We start from the raw sequence: 25108 nt of genomic DNA, 5'->3' as shown, positions 1-25108 counted from the left end.
TGGAGTTGAGTATAAGAAAGATACAGAGTGTGATTCAGGAGTTTAACGTCTGAGGGAGAAGAGACCTGAATTCCCATGTGCCTCACTTAAGTATTTTATAGGCTATATATTTAGGCTCCAGCTCTTTCCAGAAGAGATGGATTAGGAATAAAAAAAAAAAAAAAAAAAAAAAAAGGAGAAAGAAAAAAAAAAAAAAAAAAAAAAAAGCTTGATAGGGGCTGACAAAGGGCCATTACTGAGGGGCAGCCGGCACAGAGCGAGGCGAGGGGACCCCACACAAAATGGCGGCGGGCAGGCGGCACTGCCACGCGGTGCTGAAGGCGGGAAGGGACGGAGCCTTCCTCCTCCTCCTCCTCCTCCTCCTCCTCGCCCGGTCCCAGCGCCCACCCCGCCCTTTCCACGGGGCGGGCCGCGAGGAACCCAAAACCGCCCAGGGCTCCCGGGAGGCGGCGGCAGCACCCCGCGGACTATTTTGCGGCTCTGATCGGAGGCGGGGGGGGAGGAAGAAGAGGAGGAGGAAGAGGAGGAGGAGCGAATCCCTCCGCCCGCCGCGAAGTAGCGCCGGTCGCGGAAGTCGGCGCTGGCGGCTGCCGGGGGCCGCGGCTGGGCAGCGGCGGCGCCTCTCCCCCCGGCGCCTTCCCCCGTTCCCCCGGCCCGGCCCCGCCGCCGCCGCCGCCATGGCCACCCGCTCGTGCCGGGAGAAGGCGCAGAAGCAGAACGAGCAGCACCAGGCCATCCTGGCCAAGCTGCTGCGGGAGGAGGACAACAAGTACTGCGCCGACTGCGAGGCCAAGGGTACGGCGGGGGGCAGCGGGAGAAGGTGGGGGACAACCGGGGGGCGAGGAGGGAGCCGCAGGCGGCGGGGTGCGGGCACCCAGCGCCGCCCCGCCCCGCTCCACGTCTGCAGCGGCGGCCCCGGCCCCGGCCCGGCCCTGCCCGGCCGGGCTCGGGCGTGTGGCGGCGCTGCGGGCTCGGGAGGCGGCCCCCGGGCTGCAGGGGCCGCGGTGAGGGGACGGGGACGGGGACGGCGAGGGCGCTGCCTGCCAGAGGTGCCAGGCCTGTGGTATTTCGCAGGTAGCCCTCCGGACCCGTTTGCTGGCACAGCTTGTTCGGGCCCCCCAGGCTGTGCTTTTCTGGAAAAATCGTGTGTTTTGTGCATTTCTGGCACTTGGGAATGCAGTCCTGGGCGCTGCTCGGTCCTTGCTGGCAGCTCGGCGCGGGTGCTGCTCCCCGGCACAGGCCTCGGAGCTTGGGTGCTCCTCCAGTCGTGCCTCCAGCTCTCCAGCTGTGCTTGTCTTGGCTGATGTTTGCTCTTTCCAGCCACCACCTGGTCAAGCTGTTCATGAGTCTCTGTAGTCCTTGCCTGGTATCTTTTGCCACTTCAGTCCAGCAACGCTGATGCTTCCAGCCTTCTCCTCCCCCTACCTGTGTTATCAAGCATTTTCTCTGCACTGTTCTTTCTTTGATGCTTCCAAGCTTCTCACCTGTCCCAAGGCAAAGGAACTGGCAGAAAGCTCTTACTTCAGTCCGTGCCTTCTGTCCAGGTTCTGGAGCACCTACCAGTCCCTTAACCAGATGCCTTCTGCCCGTACCTGCCACTTGTCTTCCATCTTTCTAGTAAGTTAGATAAGGTAGCCAAGTAAGTCAAAATTTGACTGCATTTCTAAAGTCTTCTGTTTTCCATTTCAACAAAACCTCTTCCTCCCATGCTGTCTTTCTGCGTGCTAAAGGTGGAGTGGTGAACTTAGCTGAGCCTCAGCTGTCCTGGGAGCTCCTGACAGGAGGTGGTTATACGTGGAGATGCCGTGTAGGTTTCCTTTCTTATGTTGAAGAAGTTTCCTTCCAGGCAGCAGAGTTGTGTGAGCAGTGTTGAGGTGCCTCCGCTATACCCTGGAGTCTGGAGATTTGCATCTTTCCAGAAGACATAGTTCAGAAGAAAAAGCAAAATTGGTTTGCCAGCTGAAAATCAAGCCTTCCCCGCCATCAAAATGTAATGACACTGTTGAACTCCTTCATCATACCATTCCCTTGTTGAAACTTCTTGAGGAAAAGAAGTGGAGGCTGCTGCTTGCAGATACAGCCAGCTTTTTCTTTCTCCTGATGTTTCACACTTGACCCGTGGTTTCGATACGTGCTGGTGGCTGGCAGAGGTATGGTTTTGTTAGTCATGGCGCACCCGGATGTCTGAGGCAGCAGTTTTTAGAACGGCTCTGCGAGGAAACCAGGTCTGTGAGCTCTCCCCAGGCTCTGGCAGTGGCCTGCTCCACTGCATGGCTAGCAGCATCCCTGTCATCACCAAAGGTGTAATTACAGGCTGGAGTTCCCCGCTGCCAGTTGCACTAGAGGAACTGACTTCCCTTAGTCCTACCTTCTGGAAACTGACCTGTGAAATTGTTCATGATGAAATATTGAGGACTTCTCTGGCGTGAGCTCCAGTTCAGACCTTCTGTTTCCTTTTGGTGGTGTTACTGATTCTGTTTTCATGGAGCTATTGTCTGCTTCGGCTTAGGTTACTTTCCTCTTCATGCAAGCTTTGCTTCCTTGTCTGGCATCCTCCTTTCTGTTGGCTAGGATTCCCCGAGTTCAGTTTATTCACGCTTCCATGAGTTGCACTTGCACCTTGGTTCTTCCTCTGCCGATATTCAAAACCTTTCTGCCTGGTAGGGCCTTGCAGCTGCCTAGCATCAGCCCAGATTCAGCGCGCTCCGAGCTGAGGCGCAGTGCCTGTCATCGCAGATTCCTTCCTCTCGCCGGAGATGTTGCAGTCTTCCCCTGGATCTGAAGCCTCAGGTGCTCTATTTACCCTGGGCTTCTGTTCAAGTAGTTGCATCCAGGGGATGTTGTAACCTCACCCTGTGCCTGTGTATCTCTATTAACTGCTGTTCTCTGAGGCCCTGGGAGTTCTCCAGCAGCTAGATACCGTCTGAAGCCTTGTGAGTATCCTCTAGCCCCTAACCACCTTAACGTGGTCCCACTTGCATTTTTATCACACTTTGCTTTGACCACAGCTACCACTAAGGCTTCTCTGCTGGCTTTTACATCTCGCATCTGAAAGGGGATCTTTGGAACTTGTCCTGATCCACTCCCAAATCCCTGAGTTGGCTCCTTGCTCTCTGAGGACCTTCTGCACTGCTCATGAGGAAGTGTTGAGCGTGCACCTTTCCCATATTACTGCCTGCTTGCTCTGTGTAAGAGGATCTTTCTTCTTTTTAAGAAAAAACGTGTCTTTCTCAAAATGATAATGCCATTATTAATAGTGATTGTGTATCAAGAAGAAACCCATCCATGGCTTTCTGGCCTACTTCTTAATGCGTGAGGTACGTGGATGAGTTAGGGATTATACCTCCTTGCTGCTTTGTTCTGCAAATCCTTCAGAAGGTGGAGATACAGCTGAGGATGCATCTGCCAGAGTAGGCACGAAGCAATAATTAGGACTGCTGACTCTGGGTACAGCTTGTGGAAGCGTTTCTTATTCTGTATTTGTTTGAACTGTTGGAAGAGCTGCTGGGAACCTGACTGCCACTGCTGGCACGTGTTGGGAGCTACCTGCTGTAGGGCCGGGCTGCAGTCACTGTCACACTCCCCACTGCACAGGAAGGCTCGATGCCACCTCTGTGGGGAAGAAACCTCCAAATGAAATGCTCTGGAGCTGTCTCTGCAGCCACTGAGGTTTGTGAAAGAGTGAGGAGAGCGGGCTGACTTGTGACAGTTCTTGTCTGCGTGCTGACTGGTCTTGGTGTCCCTGTGTGAGCAGCTGTAGGCTGTAAATGTCTTCCTAATATTGTACTACCTACTCCTAGTATTTGGAGGAAATGCTAAGGCATGTAGGCAGTAACTTCAGTGATCCTGAGTTTCTGAAAGAGACGAGCAACTGAAATTCCCTCTAGTGCATCACTGCGTGGTGCAGCTCTTCGCAGTCCTTTTCTGTGTGTGGGTGGGTAAAGCTGGCAGGAACTGGAAGGCTCTGGGAGAGAGAAATAGCTACAGATGTGTGAGGCAGGCTTTGCCGAAAGCCACCCTGAAGCACCTGTGTTTTGTGTTGTTTTTTCCCCACTGTATAGCGAGCCTAAATGCATTGTTGCTATTTGTGCTGATGTTTGAGTCTCCCAAGCAAAACCAGCCCTTACGGATCTCTCAAATGGAAGCACAGTCAGAAAGCATCACCTTCTGTCCCCCCTTTGGCTATCAGGGTTTGCTCTTTCCGTTTATTTAGTGCCTCGTTGTAGCGTGCCAGAAGTCTGCCAGGCTCGTGGACCTGCTTGGCAGCAGGTATGGCTTGGGCACTGCCATTGAACAGCAGCGCCTCGAGTACTGGGGATCTGAAGAGCGTGACAGAGCCCCCGGGGAGATGCCCTTTGTTAGAAAGGGTCGAGGTGCTCACCGCTATCAAAGGAACAGCCACGTGAGCAAGAAGGCCTGCCCAGTAAGCTGAAGGCAGGAGACCTCGTGCTGGGGAGGCTCGTGCTGGGGAGGCTCTGCTGGCTGTTCCTGACAGCGTGCAGGTGTGGGACGTGTTTGAAGGCAGTGTGAGCCTACTCCAGCATCTTGTCTTTCTCATGCCTTGCATTTGGGTGTTGGCTTTAACCCAAAGGTGTGGACTTGTGAGCTCTGCTGGGGAATTCATGTGTCTGTCTGTCAAGAAGACAATTACCTGGCTTGGCAGCCCCATTCGATTTTTTTTTTTTAAGCTGGAGCAGTTACAGTGAAGTAGTTGGAAGCTTGCAGATCTTGTATAGACAATTTGAGATGCTTTGGACCATCAGAAGAGGTGAATAAACTTGTGTCAGCTGTTTTATCATTTTTTCTTAATGTTTGCGTCTAGTGCGATGAGGTACGAAGCCTGGATAAACGATCCCTTACCTGAGCTCTGGCAGAAAAGGACACATTGACACTGCTTCTTAAACCAGATACAATCACAGTATTAAGTGTTTTTCAGTACATTCTAGTTGTACTGTACAATTCTTAGATATTTGTCTATGAGTGACGACTTGGTCTTTTTTGTCTGAAGAAAAACAAGTATGGGCTTTTAGGGAATGTGGGGAGAGACCAAACACGAAAAATCGCGGTGCTGAAATTTGTGCAGTCAAAGCCAATTTCTACAAACTTGGCTTTAAGTAAACCTAACTTTAATTTGCCTAATCACCTGCCTTTCGAAAAACAAACAAAAAAAAAGAAATTGAAATGGACAAACCAGCAGTCAAACCAAGCTCCTGCTGGGCTTAGCTGTTCAGACTTTTTTTTTTTTTTTTTTTTTTTTTTTTTGCAGACAAACGATTCTTGGGTTTATCTTCTGTGTCCAGGAGACCAACTTAAATGCAGCTAAGCCTCAATGTCTTTGAAGCTACTTCTGCTCTTTGCTTGTTTTGGTGACCAGGGGTCTCAGCATCTTAATCTTGCTTCTATACTTTAATTGACTGCTTCTCCTTAGGCAGTACCCTGAAGCTTATGGCTAACTCTCAGCCCACTGCAGCAGCGCTGGAGCTTTTGCCTCTGGCTGCCAGTGTCAGCACACTTTTGGGTCAGCTCATCAGCGCTATTAGCTTGATGTAGCATGAGGTGCTGGCTGCTCTGCCTCCTGGGGTCAAGGCTTTCTCCTGCCTCCAAAGGTGGAGAAACTGCTGAAGCAGGATATGAGGGCAAGTGGAGCAGAGTTTGCTTAGGTGGGAGTTGAAGTCCACAACTGACAGCTCAGGTTGGGCCTTTAGCCTGATACTGAAGGTCAGGCACGGAGCAGAAACCAAGCAGCTCGTGGTTGCACTGTGGTACCTTGTCCTAGCTGAGGGCTTCTACAGCCCCTGTCCTTCCAGGGTGGGCTTTGACCTCTAACAACAGGAAGGAGCTGTGCCGCAAGAAATCCCGCAGTTCATCTGGTTACATTACTATTTTTTCTCACCTCTTCGCAGGACATCACACCATCGAAGACCTTAAGGGACCAGAAGCTCTGTGCTCTCTTGCCACTGTGTCTGTAGGGTTTTTCTTTTTCCTGGTCCTCTGCTGCTACAAGCTGTGCCAGCCCTTGATTTCTGTTCTGTGCTCTCTGACCTTTTGCTTGTCTCATGCTTGCATGAGGCTGAAACTTTAAGAGTGAGAGCTGGGAAGTTAACTGCCTGGGGTGAGATACGAGCTCTGGAGGAGACGCTTCTCTTCCCAGCTGGGAGAGCGTGGTGGCACTGGCTCATAACCCATAAGCAGGTGGAACGGGGCAGTGGGGTTGTTGTAATGCTGGGTGACTCCACTGGTGGTCTCTTTACCCTTGGTTTGGGTTTGTTTCTATCTCCTGACTCTCAGTAAAGAAAAATATCCTGACACGAGCCCCAGGAAATCTGTTTAACTTGGAATAGAACAAGGCTTGTTTGCAAATGCCTATTCCTGCTTTTGAAGTTCTGCGTGCTGCCTGAAGGCGTTTTACCCGAGCCCACAGCGGTGTTTCTGTAGAAGCCCCATTCTTCGGCGCTTGGCAGAGCTCGATGGGGTGAGACCCCAAGTGGCGTGGTGCAGCTTTGAAGTTGGCCTTGTTTTGACGGGAGGCTGGGCGAGCTGACCTTTGCAGATCCCTCGCAGCTTAAATCTCTCTTTGACTTTTAAAAATAAGTGCAGGGCTTGTGTAGCTGATGCTCTTGCACAGCTGCAGCCGTCCTTACCGTGGTTTGCAGCCCTACATGCAGGAACATGGGCCTCTGCGATCTGAGCTGTTGCCTTTGTGCCGACCATAAAAGTGGGGCAGTTTCTGGAGCAGTGGTGTTGGTGGGCCCATCTCCTGGCCTTTCAGTGCAGGAGGTCCCAGAGCTCTTGGCCAGGAGCTACCGGTGTCTCCCCCCTAACCACACCTCACCTGTGGCCCTGTCACTCCTCGGTGACACGAGAAAGGGGCCGCTGCAGGACGCTGCTGAGGCCAGATGTTGATCTTTGCTCTGTTCCCAGATCTCCTCTCGTGGAGCTGAGGCTGTTCCCGTGCTGTGAAGCTGTGAGATCTTCCCTCCTTGGTCCCGATGAACAGCAGAGCAGCGTTGATGCAGCCTGAAGCAGTCCTTGTCAGAAACACAGAGGAAGCACTTAGACATGTTATGTGACAAGTAGGCTTGCAGGGAGGGACCTTTCTTGGAGGGGTGGCTCCCTCCTTAATCTGGATTTCCCGAGGGGATTTCATAGAGTCAATTAGCAGCTATTACTCTGGGGTAGTCAGAGGTTAATTTAGCTCAGGTGTTGCATCTTCCCTCACTGGCTCACGCAGGTTCATTTGAGCATGATTCAGCCCTACAGTACTGACCGAGGTGCTTTGTTTTGTTCTCTCTGGCGGCCTCAAGTAAATTCCCTGAGACTTAATGAGTTTGCCTTGCCAGCAGGTAGTGTTTGGTGAGATCTTAGTCTCACGTTGAGGTTCTTGGAGTATCCCTGTTGGGTCTGCAACAGCTGGAATTCAGGCACAGTAGCCCTGGGCTACCAGAAGTCCTTTTCTGTCAGAGCACGGGCCTGATGAGCTTAGGGGCTTACGGGTCAGGGCTAGAGGGTAGCCCAGCAGGGGTGCTGGTGTCTGTTCCTGGCCACCTGGTCAGGCAAAAGCAGGAATGAGAAATGAATACCTTCCTCAGGCAGCTTGAGGGCTGACATTCATGAGCCATGGTGCTCGTGGGGGACTCAAACCACATCAGCAGGAAAGAGAGGGCTGGAGAAAATGTGGCCCTGCTGTTGGATGGGGCAGGGGACCTGGTGATGAGATAAAGGCTGAGGCATCCGTTGCCTTCTTCACCCTGGTCTTTACTTGTTGAATTGCCTTCAAGGAATTCTTTAGGTGTCAGAAATCTCCCTGGATCTTAAAACTCCTGGTTGGTTCTCTGGGTTGTGACTAAAAGGGATACCCTCTGCTCTGCCTCAACAACTTCACTCAACTTAAAGCTGCTTCACCCTCTTTGTGGAAAGTTACCCATTCAGATCGAAGCTCGCTATCTATTTTATGTTTATCTTTCTTTACAGTGGTTGATTGTAGGGTATGGAGCAAACCCTTGCTTACCCTCCACTCCTGCATCAATCCCTCACTGCTTTCAGCAGGCAATAAGCATGTATGCGGGTGTCGAGGCGTTCCTGCTTGGTGTAAGGGTGCTTGCAGCGGGTGCTGAGCTCCTGCTCTGCTCCCACCTTACCCCAAGCACCCCAAGCTGCTCCGTGTCCCCTCCCCAGAGCAGCCGGGTGCTGCTGTGCTGTGGGGCCACCGTCTGAGGCAGAGGAAGAGCTTGGCAGCGTGGAGAGCATCCCAGTGCTCCGAGCCTGTACCAGGCACGGAGAGCTCTCATCCTGCAGCTGACAAAAGCGGAGATGACTTCTGTGAGGAAGGTGAGAAAGTGCCCAGGTCAGCTCGCCCAGCGTCTCCCTTAACCTGGCCCTTCAGCAGCTCTGCCTGCCCCGAGGGAGGCGCTGACACCCTGCACGTGGCCAGAGCAGCAGGAGCAGCAGCAGCACCGCTCAGGCTTGTCGGAGCAGGGTTGCCAAGCAACTAACTTTGAGCTGTAATTTGGGGAAAAAAGTGGCTCTGTTCCTTGAAGCTGTGCCTGGCTCTGATTTCTCTGGCAGAAAATGGCTACGTTGGGGAGGAGCCGTGCTCCTGGCGTGGCTGGGGAAAGGAATTTGGTGTCTGGGTTTGGTGGCTGGTTGCTGTGCTTCTCTTGTATGCTATTGATGTATTGATAGGATTCCTCAGGAGGATTAAAGGCTGTAGTACTGTAGGAATTCCTGCAGAAGGAGGTGGAAGTGATTTATTGCCCGTAACCTGAACGCAGCAGAGCTTGCAGGTGGAGTCAGAGTGTGGCAGTGAGTCCAGCTGGGTTCAAGTAATAAATTTCAAATAAACTTTGTGCCGTGTGCTCAAGTCAGCTGGGTTTGTCATCCATGACAATTTCTAGAAACAGCCAGGGTGTGAATAAAACCCAGTGCTTCTCTGTGTAGCATCTGACTTCTCTAACAGGGTAAATACCTGTGGGACATTGGTTCTGTTGCCTGTTACCTCTAGATAAGGGCAAAAACAGCCGTTCCTTCAAACATAACAAATGCCATACTTAACATTCACTCTTCAGACCTTCAGCAGAAATGTCTGTGTGCATCTCAGCTCCCTTCCTAGGGGCTGGTTAAGCCGCAGACACCCCCACCAGGCAGACTTTGGTCTGATTACCAAGCGACACCTACGTGGCTCTTTCTAGTGGCTCACTGAGCTGCTGAGGGCTGCTTCGGTGTTTCAGAAAATCACAATCCTTTCTGAAAATCACAATCCCTTCCTAAGCTCCAGGCTTCACACTCCTTTATTAAGCAATCTGCCTGGGTGCTCTGCTCACACAGCAAAGGGCCTCTGAGAGTGGTGCTGAACGCCCCTTGTCTGGCTCGCTGTAATTTCCATGGAGTTGCTGCTCTTTAAGAAAAGTTACTCAAAAAATGTGCTTTATTAGCAAAAAGATTGTCGTGTGTTTGGTCTTCAAGACTTAAGAATACAACAGAAGAAATCCAGGCTCCAGATTACATGCTGGAGGATCCTTTCAAGTTTTGGGAATACATTTTGAGAGCTGATACTTCTCGAGCACCCTTGATGCCACTCTAAACACTTATTTAAATCGTGTATGTGAAAATAAAGGCAACTGATTACTTTGGTGGATTATTCAGTTTCTCTTCCTGGCTTCTGAAGAAACGGATGTTTTGCAACAAGTATTTTCCAGCCACAACTCTGTGTCTTACTACTCGAGGAAGTAGTAACCATGTTTGGGGTGAAAAAGCTTCAAAAAAAAATGAGCTTTTTTTTTTTTTTTTTCTCCTTGTGAAATACAAATCTAGTTAGAGCCTGTGTGAGGAGCACAACGCTGTTGGGCCACCTCTTTGGGCAGCCTGGGCCCCCTGTCCTGCCTGTGTCCCCTCCCAGCTCCTGGGGCACCCCCGGTGTCCTTGTGGGCAGGGCAGCACCAGGAGCAGGAGAGTCCTTGGCTCTGTGCAAGCACTGCCCTGCAGCCACTAAAACACCCACGTGCTATCAGTGCTGTATCAGCGATGCTCTCAGTGCTTAGCTATCAATTTCTAAAAACTTTTGTAAGACCTTACTATCCCCTAAATTATCTTTTATTTTTGAATTACAGAAGGAATATAAATTGTTCACTTTAAAAACAATTAAGCCTTTCAGTATTTCCTTGCTGACAAGGGAAAAATTGCAGTCAAGACCACCTCCAGAAGCCTCTTACCAGTGTGCAATGTGCTCCATGGCCGTGTCCGCTTAGAAAACCCCAGGTGCTGTTCAGAGGAAATGACAGCTCGCACGCTTCTTTCTCGCGGCTTGAACTCTGACACGAGCAGTGCTTTTTCTCTTTGCAAGCAAACAGGCCGAGTGAAGTCAGAGCACTGCTCCTTAACCAAACTGGAATTTGATTTCTGGAATTGCTGGCTTACTGCACGTGGCCGGGTTGGCACCGCTGACAATTCCCATGCCAAAGGGTTTCCTTTTTGCCTTTCCAACGGGGATGCTGCGGCGTGCTCCTAGCCTGTGAGGCTGAGAGGAACGCTGGGGCAGTGTCCTGTGGACAGTGTTTCAATAAGGAACATGTTTTATTTAAATATCATCATCTTAGAAATAAGATGAGTAGGAAGTCTTGGTGATACTTTGGGAACAAACAACCCAAAAGCCATTATTGATCTCTCTTTTCTGTTAATATCCCACGAAGACTGGCCAGCCACGTATGGGATGGATGGATGTGTATAACTTCACACTGAACTTGGAAATACCGCGTTTTCATTTGGTAAACAACTTAGCGTTTGCATCAAATCATTCCCTAATTTGTGGTGACATTATTATTGTTATTTATTTTGGAAAAGCAGACATCTCATGGTCTTAGCCAGTCAAACTCAGACCTTTAGTAACTGGCTGTCAGTAAGGCCAAAATACTTGGATTCCATCTCTTACAAAATTTCTTATCTAGTAGCAATTTGGTGTGAGTAAAATGCTGTTCATTGCAAGAACAAACTGACTTTTCCTGTGTGGCTGCGTGGCTGCTTCAGAGCTGGGAATAAAACCAAGCTTAGGGGCGTTGTTGTGGATGACTTCAGTGAAAAATGGTTATCCAGATGGGAGAGAGAAACTTGGGGGAATCCTGTCCTTGAAGCTCTACGCCACTTACCAGATTCTGGCTAGCAGTAGCAAACTTTAAGTTTGTTCTCAGGTTCTGGCCTTGACTGTGTCAAAATCACCCCAAATCCTGCTTTGAGAATAGCAAGGTCTAAGGGAGGCATAAACTAAGGACTGGATCCACCCTCAGACCTGAACCTGTCCCGTGGCAGAAGCAGCTCTGCCTTGCACGTGGATGAGAGAAGGTAACTGGTGTGATAACACCACGAGATGTTTACATAGTTTGCTGGTAATTGTATGTAGCCTGCTGGAAATGGTGACGTGACCTCTCCTTTTCCTGATAGAGGAAGAGTCTCGTGATCAGGACTGAGCTTCAGTGAAACCTGTTGTAAATCTGCCTTTGGTCCTCTTTCCTACTTGGTCACTGAACGTCCCAAGTGTCATGTTTGACACAACTGTCAAAGTACAGGCTTATTACTAAGCCAGCTACGAGAGATTTCTCATAACGACTTGGAACAACCCGTTCTGTGGTTCTGCAGATCTGTTTAAGCTACAGACTTCTGTCACCTTTTTTTTTTTTTCGATATAAAAGAGCTTTTTGCTGGATGCCTTCACATCTGAAAAGAACAAGAAGAGTGCACTCACATGATTTTCTTAGCCTTTGAGTATAAAGGTAAAGCAGGGAAGCCTCTGCTGCACTGGAGAAGAAAGAGCTTACTGTGGGGAAAGGCAGAAGAATGAGCGTACTGTGACACAAGATTGCTTCAGGCTGTTTGTTCCTTTTAATCAGGAACTAACCCAGTGCAGCAGGTGGTAGGTAAATAGTCCTATATCTTCAGTTTGTAAGGACTAAAGGTTCAAGGTCCTCGAAGAAGTCTTTATTCAAGAGTAAAGATTCATGTGTTGTGGTTCTTGCACAATTTCCCTTGCGTAAAGGCCTTTGTGTAAGATCCTCAAGATTTTTGCTCTTTCTGAGATCCGGTCCTTAATTCACAAAATCCGATGTATTTCTTCACGGCTTCTTCTTCCTGACTTGAACACTTAACTGATTGAATAGGCATGATTAAGATTGTAGTTGCATTATTTTTTGGTTCTGGGGTGCTTTTTGTGTGCGTGTTTTGTGTTGTGTGTGTGAGAGCCTGAACCGTACGTGGTAGGAGGTGGTGGATGGGGTTCTTCTTTCAGGGGATCTGAGCAGCTTCCAGTGAGGCTGGTAAGAGAGTCTCTGAAAGAGCAGGGAAATACTGAACGTGTGTGACAGTACTAGTGCTGCTTTTGAGCATTTTAGTCTCATCTTGATTTAATCCCTGTCTCGAGTGCGTTGCCTTGAGGGGAGGAACTGATAGGAGTCTCTGTGGTTCTGCCTCGTATTTTTCTTCTTCCCCGTGTGGCCAGTGGAGGCAGGACTCTAGTGTTAGTGGTGCTGCTTGTTGAACCACACAAAACACAACTGCTGCTTACATATTTTTCTGTTTTGGTATATCTGATACATAATGCTTCTGGAAAATGTTCATGGATAACTTCATTGAAGTCTGGAGTAGCAGAGCACTTACACGGCCCAAATTGTGTGGGGAAGTCACGGAGAGAGCACTGCACGAGCACGCTGACGTGGTGCAGCCACCCAGCCTTTGGTGAAGCTTTGGCAGAAGAAGTGACTCTTCAGGAACTGGCTGGTGACCATCAGCTGTGTAAATCTCCTTGCAGTTAATTCTCTATTCCACAAGATGGAGCCAGTTATTTGACAAATGCAGTCTGTCAGCCAGCTGTGCTCTGGAGGCAGAGCAGCGTACTCGTAGTCGGTGACATTGGAGCAAAGGGAAGAGCCACGGAGCTGGAGTCTGGCAGAAGACATGGATGATGCTGGCCTGGAGAAGTTTGCTGTGGACTATTTTGAGATGCACAGGAGTTAGTGCTCTGTTACCTGTAATATTTGCCTTCTTTCCTTCTAGATTTTATTTTATTTTTTAATATATCTGTGTGGGAAGTGCTCCTGCCCTAGCCTTGGCTAAGCGTGTAGCTGTACTTCGACTTTGGACCTGCAGGAGCTGATGGACCTCGGCCCACGGTACCTCTTGTGATGCGCTGGAACTCGTCCAGTTTAAATAACACGGAGGAGAAACATACCATCAGAAATCATGCCCTGGAAAGGGAAAAGTGGGAAGATCTTTGAAAGCTGTTCGGGGAAAGCATCTGGTTCAACAGAAAAACACATGAAAATGATGGCTATTTTTCACAAAATTCATACTTTGAAATCATCTTAGAATATGCGTTGTGTGAAGACAGATCACTTCAGCAGCTTAAAAATTGGACGAAAATCAACTTATGTGAAGATTTGTGTTTAAAATTGTCGGTGGCTTTCAGGCGCTTTATTGCTTAGGTTTAAAGCAGCTGAATTCTGATGTTGAAATATTCTCATCTTTTGGGAGCTGTGGATGTTTTTGCAAGTAGGGAGAAGTTTTGTGCAGTAACTGTAGGGGCATGGGTGTTTACTGGAAAAGGGGGGGGGGAAAGGCTCCCCAGTTTGTTTCTGAAATTCCCAAGTTACTTGGCAATTTCTAGCAAGAACACTTGAGACGTGTTGGGCAATGTGGAGCCCTGTGGCTGTACTAATTTCATTCTAAAAGTCCAAATGGTCTCTAATAAAAGACTACTTAAATACTTTAAGTACGTCGCAGTCAGTGGTGTTTCTGTGCATCTGGTTAAATTCTAGTTTCTGATCCCAACCCGACCCCATTCCTGGATGCCAGTGAATCTGGCTGTGGCTGACCCCGGTGACCAGCCAAATGTGCACCCGAGCTCTCACTCCCCTCTCCTGTGAAATGGGGAGAAAACAGGAGGGCGAACAGACTTGAGGGTTGAGACACTGGCAGCTGAATAAGGAAAGGAAAAAGCCCTGTGCACAAGGGAAACCGAGGAGTTCATTCAGTGCTTCCCATCGGCAGGCAGCAGTTTGGCTGCTTCCTGGAAGGCAGGGCCCCGTAACCACATCTGTCCCCTCTTCCTCCTCCTCTCCTGGGGCTTTTCCTGCTGGGTGCAGTGGCACAGTGCAGGATGTGGCCCAGAGAAAGCTGGCTGGCCCAGCCACAGCCAGCCCCGGGGAAACGTTGCTTGCTTTTCTCCAGTTAGCATCCAGGAATCCAAATTAATTTATGTGAATGTGTAACATCGCAAATACAAGTTTCTGTCTGGGTTTTATGAAGTTTGTGAAGCTTAAATTTCAAATTGAAATTTTGTCCCCGTTCTGCTTCTTCAGAAGGTAACTGAATGGCAGCTACAAACACAACTAAATCTGCACGATAAACCACGTGTGGTTGTATTTGGTACTGGTTATTGTAATGGTTAATTGCTAATGTCAGACTGTCCTAACAAAGACTGCCAAATGTTCACAAGAATAACCTAGTGCATTCAAAACCTTGTCTTAGAAAATAGCAGGTAGCAGCTGGCCTTACCTAACTACCTAGTAAGAACTGAAAGGTAAACTTAAGTCTAATCAGGAGACAACATAGAAGAGGAAAAGTTTAAATGAAACAAATAGTTCTCATCTTTGAAGCAGCAGTCTGCCTTTGGATTAGTGAAGTGTTTTCCTGGGTGTACCCAGATAGTGTTTGAGAGGCTTCATGGACTGCTGGAAGAGGCCACCATAAGCACGTTGCACTAAAAATCTTGTGGCTTTTCTACCTGTCTTGTCTTTAGCCGTGATGAAAGAGGCGGAAGATATTTTTAAGTAGTTAACTGTATCTTAAACGGCAGAAGGTATTTGAAGTGGATTTGGTATCAGAAATGGTACCCCGATAGCAGCAGCATAGAAAGTTGGTGAAGTTCAGCCCAGCCGTTCCAGTAAGAAGCTTGTATTAAATGGCTTTCAAAAGAGTAAAATTAACTATTGTGTTAAAACTCGTACCAGACAACATTTCCTACTAATGTTGGCCAGCTGGAGTTGCAGTTCTTGAGAGGTGAGGTATCTTTGTTACTGCCATGTGGAGGTGTTTTAGATAACATCAATTAGCAGTCATCGACTTTCCTAATGTTCAGTCTCCATTGCTGAAGCCAAACGCCTGTTTTCTTATGTCAGTAGCAGAATATGTACAGCAGATAAACTAGCTTACTTTTCTAAATTTGTAAATTGTTTATTGAATCAGTACAATTTAACCTTGAATGTCTCTGACACGGAAAGGTTTGCAGGCTGCCAACTTTCTGGCAAAGTTGAGCAAAGCTCAGTGGCATAAAGCACACAGTCGGAGTGGTTCTTTTTGTTCAGACTGCCCTACTGCACGTACAGCAAGTGTTTTGGTGCCCATACAGACAAATTATTTTAAAACTTCTCTTTTCTACTGTTTACTGTGACACAATTGATTTGCATTAATTACTTCTTATTTGAAATATTTAATACTGCACATTGTCATTAGTCTGAAATAAATTCAGGGATTACATATATGCATTTTGGTCTGGCCTCAGGTTTATTAGTTTTATGCCACTGCTCAGTTTGTTACTCTGTTGCTCAGTGAAGTTTTATTTCCCTGAGTTATTCAGAAATAAGTAAAAATTAATGAACTTTGAGCTTCTGGGAAAAAAACAAAACCATTCCTCTCCAGGAGAAGAATAGCTGTTACGTATTATGATCTTACTGTTTGTTAGCAATTCTAAGCTAAGCTATTAAACTACCAAGTTAGCAGTCTCCCTCCTCGTTTGTTAAAATAGATTTTGGTCATGTTGAAACCTCATCCCAGTCTTGCCCTGTTGATGTATATGGGGACTATAACTGAGAGAAATCTGAGGAATAAACTAGATAGGTGACCTAAAACTGGACAAGCTGTTGGGTGCACAAGACCTTGCTGTAGTTGTTTTAAACCATCTTGGCTACATTCAGCAGCTGCACAAGCTAAGGTACGTTAACCACAATGGAGTATTTGTAATATGTTTCATCTGGTGCATATGGTGCATAATTTCAGCTGAAACTTGGTTTCTGGATGCCAGCAGCCTGCACACCCTATGCACTATATGGACTGACTGAATAGGGTGCTTTGTGTATGGAGTATTTTATGGGGAGAACGGCAGGTCAGGAGGCTGCTAGGTTTTGAGCTCTTTTCAGATGTATATCACAAATAGTTTGACTGTTAGTTCGTACCTGGTGAGTACTTCTGTAGAAGTGTAGTTTGTGCAGCATTAGTTTCAGTGAGTAATGGTTAGCTCTCCTGACCCCTGAAATCTAATTTTATCATCGTAGCACTTCTTTGTAAAACTGCCAGTCACCTTAATCACTTTGGTCTTAAAGGTCAAGCGCTGGACATCAGGGGTCTGACTTGTTAAGGTCATGAGCAAGACAAATTAAAAGCAGAGTGGCTACTCCTGCTGTAGCTAGTAAGAGGAACACCTCTCGCAGTAAAGCCAGGGCCCGGTGTATGTTAACAGTGTGTTAGTGTTGTAATGCAAACTGCTGCAGTTATGGTAATGGGCTGGGTGCCCATCTGTCCTACAGAAGGGAAAGTGATTGCTCCAAACAAGCTCCAGCTCTTCAGTGTGTGTCTTCTTTGCTTCTGGGTGTTAATTATTTGATCGCTTTAATTGTGTAGAGTTCAGAACTAGATGGAGTTTAAAACACTGCCTTTAATACTGGCGGTGTTCAGAGTTGGAGTAAAACAACGAAAGTGAGAGACACGGAATTACCCCAGGACATGGTTGGCCCTTTTGGCTACCAGGGCACGCTGCTGACCCGCATTCAGTTTGCTGTTGACCAGAACCCCCCAGATCCCTTTCTGCAGGGCTGCTCTCTCATCCAGGTGCAGAATTGGACACTTGGACTTGCTCTCATTCAACTTCAGGTGCTTGATGATTGCCCAGCCCTCTAATTTGTCTCAAGATCTCTCTGCAAGGCATCTCCACCCTCAAGAAAGTCAACAGTTCCTCCCAGTTCAGTATCATCTGTGAACCTACTTAGTATGGGTTTGAGTCCTGCATCCAGATCATTTATAAAAACGTTAGAGAGAACATTAAAGGGCATTTGACTCGAAGTTACTGCAGTCCCAAATATCCCAAGTGTCTGTGAGATTTCAGGTCAGTGTATATTAGGTCTGTGTCAACATGTTTCTCAGCTGCATTAACAGTGATAAAGTTCATAAATCATCTTGATTCTATAGGAAAATTCATCGGGCTGTGAATGGCACCTCGTTAAGTAGTTCAGGCATCAAGGGGACTGAACATATTTCATTTTCTACTGTACTTTGTCTTGGGTATTTTGATCATTTGGCTGTGTAAATCTCTGTATAATCATTCCCCAAAAGCTTGTACGCTACTGTTGCATATGTGAGGTATCAAAGGATTTGGTGCATTCATATATGATTGCTCTGCATTTTATTTCAAGTTTGGTACAGGTGCGTGTCTTAGGTGGCTTTTAATTGGAGAGAACAGAGTCATGCCAAAGAAGATTGTCACAGTATATGGAATTTTGAGAATAACTCATGTATTTCCCTATTTCCTTTAGGTCCAAGATGGGCTTCCTGGAACACTGGTGTTTTCATTTGCATCAGATGTGCTGGAATACATCGAAATCTTGGGGTCCATATATCAAGGGTCAAATCTGTCAACCTGGACCAGTGGACACCAGAACAAATACAGGTAAAATATTAGAATGTTTTCAAATTGGAAGGAATTCAAGGAATCCTTTTTGAATGATTGAGTTTATCATGAATGTTTTACAGTCAAAGTACAGAGACAGGAGAGCTACTGTGATTTTCAAATGTTTAAGGGCAACTTTAACTGTCTGGCAAGGTAACTTAATATCCCTATGTGCACAGAAAAGCTACAGAATCAAAGAAAGATGCCTCCAGTTTTGAGGAGGTGTACTTAAGAGTATTTATTCTACTTTCCTTTATCCTCGAATCTTTCAAATGTGTTTCTATATAAATAAAATATTGAATGTACTCTCTAGCTCTTCTGATTCATTGTAAAGAGACTGTGTCCTTTATAGATATTGCAAGCAATTTTTTAGGTTTCATTCCATAGGATTGAACAGATTGTAGTCAGCTACAATCTATTCACAAATACCTAATGTATTATTTAAACCTTTTTTTTTATATATAATCTTGGTACACAACTTGAATTACTAGAGCAAGGGATCAGAAATACTCATGTTCACATGAATCTTTATTATGCTGAATGAGTTTGAGAAGCTGAAGCTTGTTAAGTGCTATAAATTTGGGACATCTGAGTTCTTCAAAACCTACAGCATCATTTAAGCACACCCTTAGCATTCTGACCATCATGATTTGAAGTATAAATGGTCAAGAACTAACTGTTTTCTATCACTTTTCCTTAGTGCATGCAGGAAATGGGAAATACTAAAGCAAGACTACTCTATGAAGCTAACCTCCCAGAGAACTTCAGAAGACCTCAAACAGATCAGTATCCTTTTTGCTTTAGTTTTCACATTGAAATGACTTTAAATGCTATATAGAAATTAGTACTATTTCAACAAAAATCTGCTTTTGGCATCTCGTTATTTTGTTGATACTGTTGTGTAAGAAGTAGCAGTGGAAGTTGGGTACGGTTCAGAAAAGGTTTAAATTACTTCGGTTATAGCAAATCTACTTTGTAATGAGATTTGGCAAGCCCCATTTATTTTTACTGTCAAAAGAAGTGACTTCATAAAGTCCATGTATGTAAGAAGTTAAGAGTGATACCAAAGAGCTCTTGATTCTGTCCCTATCTTGAATAACTGCCAGCTGAAGTTAGAAGCATTTGAACAGGAAATAATGAGCTGAACAGTAGAGAAAAATAAGTCATTGGATCCTATGGAAAGTGAAGTACAGATTTCTTCCTCTAGATTAAGTATAGTTCAGTTTTCTGAAGTTCGAGTGTGTGCAGTCTATGACTATGACGTGAGCATAGATGATAAGTATGGGAATATCTGAATAAACCAAACATCTCTGAGAGCTGCCATTTGTGTTGGTGCCTGTTTGTCACCAGGTACCTGGAAGGGGAGGGTTGGAGGAAAAATTGTCTGCCACTGATGGGATGGCTTTACTCAAAAATTAGCTTTCTGGAATGTACTGAATCCTTTGGATAATTTATAGTAGCATTAACCTAGGTTTGTATTAGCCTCTGATTTACTGATGGCACTCTGCAGGTAGGATTTGCTTCACCTGATCTTACTGGAACTCTTAACTGTAATGAGATACTAAACACTTACTGTTAAGTGAGCTGAATCTTTTCCCAGCTCTCTCAACCTGACACAGGCTATAGAGGCTGATAAACTGACTTAGCTGTAATTGGAACTGAATTTTCTTTTTCTATATCCCAAAGTGATCTTGGTTCTTCTGTTTATTAGATACTATGCTTGATATGTAATGTGCTGAAGATTTTTTTGAAGGGTAACACTCTTCATTTTAATGAGCACTTGGGGAAAAAAAAATGTGTTTCTTGACATTCCAGTAGGTTTTGCATTATATGTACATAAGTTTAAGGGAAAAAAAAAAAAAACACAACTGGAACCACATAGTACTGTAGTGTCCCAGCTGTAATACTTAGGTTAAAACTTAATCAAAAGTCAGTGTATACCTCGAGATAATTATATAGTCTTTTGTCAGTTTCTAACTGGTTGAGTTGGTAAACTGAATTTATTTAATTGCATATGTCCTCTCATTAAAAATACGGTGCTAGGAAAAATGATGACTGTTTTCTGTTTTAATTCTCTTCTCCCTCAATTTTGGCAGCTTCTTAGCTGCTCAACATTGGTAATAACTGCTGTGATATGAACTTTTTTGCCATCTTTTTGACCTTTTGTATCAGTACAAAATCATTATGGTCTCGAAAGTATTCTGGTTGTGAATATTCTTAATATTCTGAAGCAGCTTTTGGATGAGCTGTGAAAACCCTTTGCCTTACAGTGATCGTTTTTTTATATATTATTTTATCTTAGCGTTTAATTTCTTGTAGCACTATAATGTACATTCTTCTACTTTCTGGGTAGATGAATGGAGAAATGGAGAAGCTTGCAGGGTTGGAATCTGCCCAAAGTCTCCTGATAAAGGTCCCCCAATCACAAGACCCGATCACAAGACTGACCTTTCTGAGCATTTTCATTTTCTCTTGTACCTGACAGGGGTCCTCTGGCCTGGAAGCTGGCTTTGAGGATCTTCTTGATGTGAACATTAGTTTACTGTTTGAAAGCAGTTTTGTTCTAAGAGTAAATTAATTTCCCCCCTTTGTTTTACTTGTCTCTTAAAACAGTTTTGGCATCTGTTGAGGCTGCATTAAATTACTGTGCTAACAAGGACACGGTGGGTTCCTGACGTAAGGGGAGACATCATTCAAAACTTGGCATACATTAACGTGGGTTATCTTGAATAAAGTGGTATCTTTCAAAATGCACCAGTTCATACCCCAGTGTAATAGCATCCTGAAAAAGTAAACCTTCTGAAATCTAAAAACTTCACAGTGTTTGGTATGTATGGTCTGAACTTTTGGGTAGACCTGTGCGGTGTCAAGAGTTGGACTTGATGATCCTTAAGGGTCCCTTCCAACTCAGGATATTCTATGATTCTATGTATAAAGAACAACATATGTATAGCTTGGAACTCATATTTTAAAGAGCTCGAGATACCCTTTAGAATGTAGATACATTTGAAAAGAGAAAGAAAGTAATGTTTTCTTTTTGCAGCTTTTTTATGAGGCAAGTGTTTAGGTGACACTTGCCTGCCTTTGAAACTAAGTATTATTGTTGAATATAAAACTTGATGTGTGAAAGGAAGTAACTGAGTGCTCTGAGCTCAGTGCTAATCTTAAGAGATACAAAAGAGTACTGGGAACTAAGGTACCTTTCCCTTGATTGACGAAAAAATGGTACGGGAATTAAAGATGCAATGAACCTCAGCTTTCACAGCTGAAATCTTGATTTCTGAATGGATAATCATATTGCCAAATAGATAAGTAAAAATTTAAAATTTATTCTATAGATACCAGAGAGTCAGCTTTACTAAAATTCAAGTATTTACTCTGCTTTGGATGAGCTGCTTTATTAAGCTGAGATAATACTTGAAGAAAATAACTATTGTCCTTCCTGTGTTCGAGCTAGCAAGTTGTCTGTTCTGGTCTTCCTTGTTAGGATGCTTGCTGTTATTTCCACCTGTGGTTCAATACCTTTTTATCACTGCTTTAGTTTTCTTTCCCTTCCACAGAGATGTTTGTTGTAGTGGAATATTCTTATAGAGGACTTGCTGATCCCAGAGGACTTTTTATGATCAGCTTTCGATGTATGCTAGAATTTGTGCAAATCAAGAAACAGGTACATACATCTCACCTTTTTTTCTGAACAGAGAGCGTTTTTTCCAAGTTACGATGATAAATGATCCTTTAATTATTTACTGTATTTACTGCAAGTACCTTTGCAAGTATTTGCAGTGCTACAGTTCTGCAGCTTATAAATACAAAGTGCAAATATCGTAACTGTGGAACGCTGGGTTACTTCTAGTATATCTTTCTGATACTTCATTAAGAGGTGAAAATGACTACTTTTCTGCAGTAAAAAGCAGCTCTTTTTGGACAATACAATAGCAATTGATCTGTGCAGAGTAGTTTCTGTTCAATTGTTTTAAAATGACAAAATGGTTTGGAACAAAATCTGCAGTTCTTTAATTTGAATAACCTGTCAGCCATTTAACTTACTGTTGCTATTTATCGGAATGCGTATTTTCCTTAATCTAGCTGTTTCCAGAGCCGTGGAATTCTTCATCAGGGACAAGTATGAAAAGAAGAAGTATTATGATAAAAATGCAGTAAACACCTTCAATGTAAGTAAACAGTTTCACCAATAATTGTGTCACTTTTCTTACTTGAGAGCTATATGAGAGAAATGTAGAAAACATTACACACGTTAAAATGTCTTTCACAGTAGAAAACTTTTTGATACAGAGCTAAATGCTTTCTTTTATCTGTTGAAATCTATTCCTAGATTTTGTAAGTACAACATGCATTGTCTATTGCATTTTTAACAGCAAACTGGTGGATTGTAATAACTTTCTTCAAGCCTTTTATATTGTGGTGTTTTGTTCTTTCAGTGATGGATAGTTCTTTAACAGTATACTTTTGAGTCCTTTCTGAGTATCTTTTTCTGTCATAGAAATAAAACAGAATTACTGTTCCTGCATACCTTGGTTTTCCTCTTTCTCTGTAATATCTCGATGAGAGGTCCTAAGGTGTTTTGGGTCCCTTTTATGAGGGTTTTGTTGCTCTGCCAAAATGTTAGAACCTTGCTTCCAGTGAGGTGCACTGTAATAGCAAATGAGTAATAAGCCAATAAAAAATGAAATAGTCATACATTCACCAGAGTAAGCTGGTGAGAGATTTCCTTGCAAAGCAGTTTTGAGAATATCAGTCCTTACTGAAATTCAGAATTCATTTGTTTTCTTGATAAAGCAGTTCATGGGGTGTACAATCTAGTTTATACATCTCATTTTTTGTATAGGTATATGTATACTTAAACTCCCGTATATCTACATTATTTAAGTATGGCCTAACACAAAAAAAACTTACTAGTCCATCTGACTAGGCAGTGAACTTTGTCAAAATGAGCCTAAGGATGGGAGTAGACTGCGAATTTATGCTGCCTTTGCTGTTTGAAAAAATGGGTCTTCAAAAGATGTTCTTATTTTAGAAAATTTAGAAAAATGTGGAAGTCAGAGAAGTGAATTTCATCAAGCATTATTGCAGTAGGGGAAAAGTCGCTTCACTTAAACCACAATTTATATTTTACCTCTTGAATTACTGTTAGCTACCTCTGTTATTTTAATTACAAAGTAGAAAATAGCAACAATCAGTTGAAACTAGTATAAAAAGCTCAAAAGACTCGCAACGTACTTTTAAGCACAAAGCCTATGTGTCTGGTATAGTAGTCTACTGCTGCTTTAGTAGATTTGAATGAGTAATCAGATTTTGCTTGTAATACTGCAAACTAATATAAACCGTTTTTAACATAGCATTGAGAATAGAACCCAGGTAAGCTGGAGAGATTCACGTTACTGCTGAGTAGGGAACAGCATTTTATTTCTTCCTACCTGGACTTTTCTTTCCTTGACTAGTATAAATTGCGTAATTTTTCTGATTAGGACCAAAATCTGATTATGAAATACTTTAACAAACAGACAAATCCTGCACACTCGTATCTACCTGCTTTTCTTCAGGGCCATCAGACATTGGGTTTGAGGTAGGCAATTTTTTGCTACTGTAGTAGCAAAGTCCTAAAAGCACACAGATTCCCTGAACTAGTGCAGTGCCTGCCATCCTGGTCGGCTGCTTGTTTTCAGTTGCTCTGCTTGGCTCTGATCCCAGTCCAGCTTGTGCACGCTTGTGTTTGTGTGCCTGGTATTCTGTGATCACCTCTTTGTGGGCTTTTGGACTGACAGGGAAGAGGAAGAAAAGGTGAACTGAAGGTGGGCCTTCATATTCTGCATGTCTGATGCACTTCTTTTCTCCTCCTGGAGAGCCTTTTATCAGTATCACTCTCAGGAGCTGTTGGTTGTGAACAGTTTAATTTGGAGATGCATATGTGTATTGTCATCTGGTACAAGGAGCCTCTTCTGGGTTTGAGCAGGTAAAACAAGTGCAAAAATCGGTTAGCTAGACCTTCAGGGCTGCTTTCCTTAATCAAGTGATTTTGCTGAAGTGGTGTTTAAAACTTCAAGGGACTTCCCTGGATTTGATTCACCGTTAAAGGTGCTTGTGATAAAAGCTTCAAGCAGCGTAAAAATTGTACATTTTAAGAGAATCTGTTCAAAACCATACACAATTTTTCAAAGATAAGTTTTGGCAAGATCAGAAGCTTTTCAAGTTTGTTAACAGCACAGTGTCTGTGTTAATGTATTCTGTCTGGTGGAGTCAGGAGTCTAAGTGTCAGGGCTCCCTTCTTGCTGCTGTGGTTATCAGGATTCTTGTATCAAAATGTTAATTACATGAGGTGTTTTTTCTGACAAGAAGACTGGTGTAGTACTAAATTGAGTTTTGAGAGACCCTGACTATAATAAAAAATTTCTCTAGTGGCCAGACTTGTACTGCCATCAAACACGCAGGCCAAAAATAAGCAAATATGAAAAATTTAATGACTCTTCTCATATATGTATATATTTTTTTTCTGTTTAGCTTCTGCTAATGTTGCACTATTTGACTTTGTTTTATTCTGATCGGTGGAAAACAAGAACAACAAAACTATGAATAAATAAGCCTGCTATGAGGCAAACTGTTTTATTTTTTGTGCCCCATGGAAGCATCCTCAGATAGACTGGGTGCATATGACATGGTGCTGAGTTTGCACAACTGAGGTTTTTTTTTTTTCCTTTTTTCCTTTCCTGCTTTTTCAAGCATCTGCTCAGAGGGCAAGGTATGACCAACAAGCATGGAAGGAGGCAGTAACTTCTGTAAGCTCCACACAGCCAAATTCAATTCAAGCTTTATAAGCAAGAGCATCTTTTTTTGAAGTTAAGGTGTAGTTTAGGGAGACGTAATCCTCAGGAATCCTTTAAGGCAGGTGGTTTTCATTTGCAAAAGCAATTATCATTGAGCCAGCCCAAAGACTGGGAATTTCAGAGTAACTTAATGTGTGTCAGCTCTTTGAGGAATCGTTACTGTTGTAATGATCTGTAAATGTCTAGATACAGTTGTAGGATTCTGACTGAGACTAAATTGTCAAGACAGCTGTATGGTATTTATTGTATTCAGAAAAATGTATCCTTATTATCAAAGCATATTCCATGTAAGCAGCATAGCCTGTGACAGAAGTAGGATTTCTCAGGCCGGTGCCCATCATATTTCTCTTTCAACATTAATTAGTCACGCTGGTATAAAAGATTACCACTTCCTTTCTCAGGAAGTACTTCATAGCCCTACTGTGGTGAGACCTTGGTTTGTCAAGATTTTGAAAGGCCAGTTGCTTAAGGAAGCCGAGCGTCCATCTGACCGGCTGCCTTCCTGGTTTGCTTTGTTGTGATGGAAATTTGAAACATGCAGGACTTCATGTTTGAATTCTAAAACTTGAGG

The 25108-nt window shown here is 44.6% G+C and overlaps 1 protein-coding gene across 4 annotated transcripts in view; it reads left to right on the top strand.

The window, feature by feature from the left end:
• Positions 1-433: 433 nt before the first annotated feature.
• The window catches only part of SMAP1 (small ArfGAP 1), an 83235-nt gene continuing 58560 nt past the window's right edge, over positions 434-25108 (top strand). The window contains exons 1-4 of one of the 4 annotated variants that reach the window (XM_082756366.1): positions 434-795; positions 17565-17698; positions 18399-18484; positions 21795-21870. In XM_082756366.1, the coding sequence (XP_082612492.1) occupies positions 678-795; positions 17565-17698; positions 18399-18484; positions 21795-21870 (414 nt within the window). In that variant the 5' untranslated portion in view covers positions 434-677. The remainder of the gene's footprint in view (positions 796-17564; positions 17699-18398; positions 18485-21794; positions 21871-25108) is intronic. The other 3 variants (XM_082756367.1, XM_082756368.1, XM_082756369.1) reach the window with 3 other exon arrangements.

Source organism: Aythya marila, assembly GCF_965140915.1.
Source record: "Aythya marila genome assembly, chromosome: 3".
NCBI lineage: Eukaryota > Metazoa > Chordata > Aves > Anseriformes > Anatidae > Aythya > Aythya marila.
The sequence above is the reverse complement of the archived record's forward strand: the minus strand, read 5'-3'. Positions and strand labels throughout refer to the sequence as shown.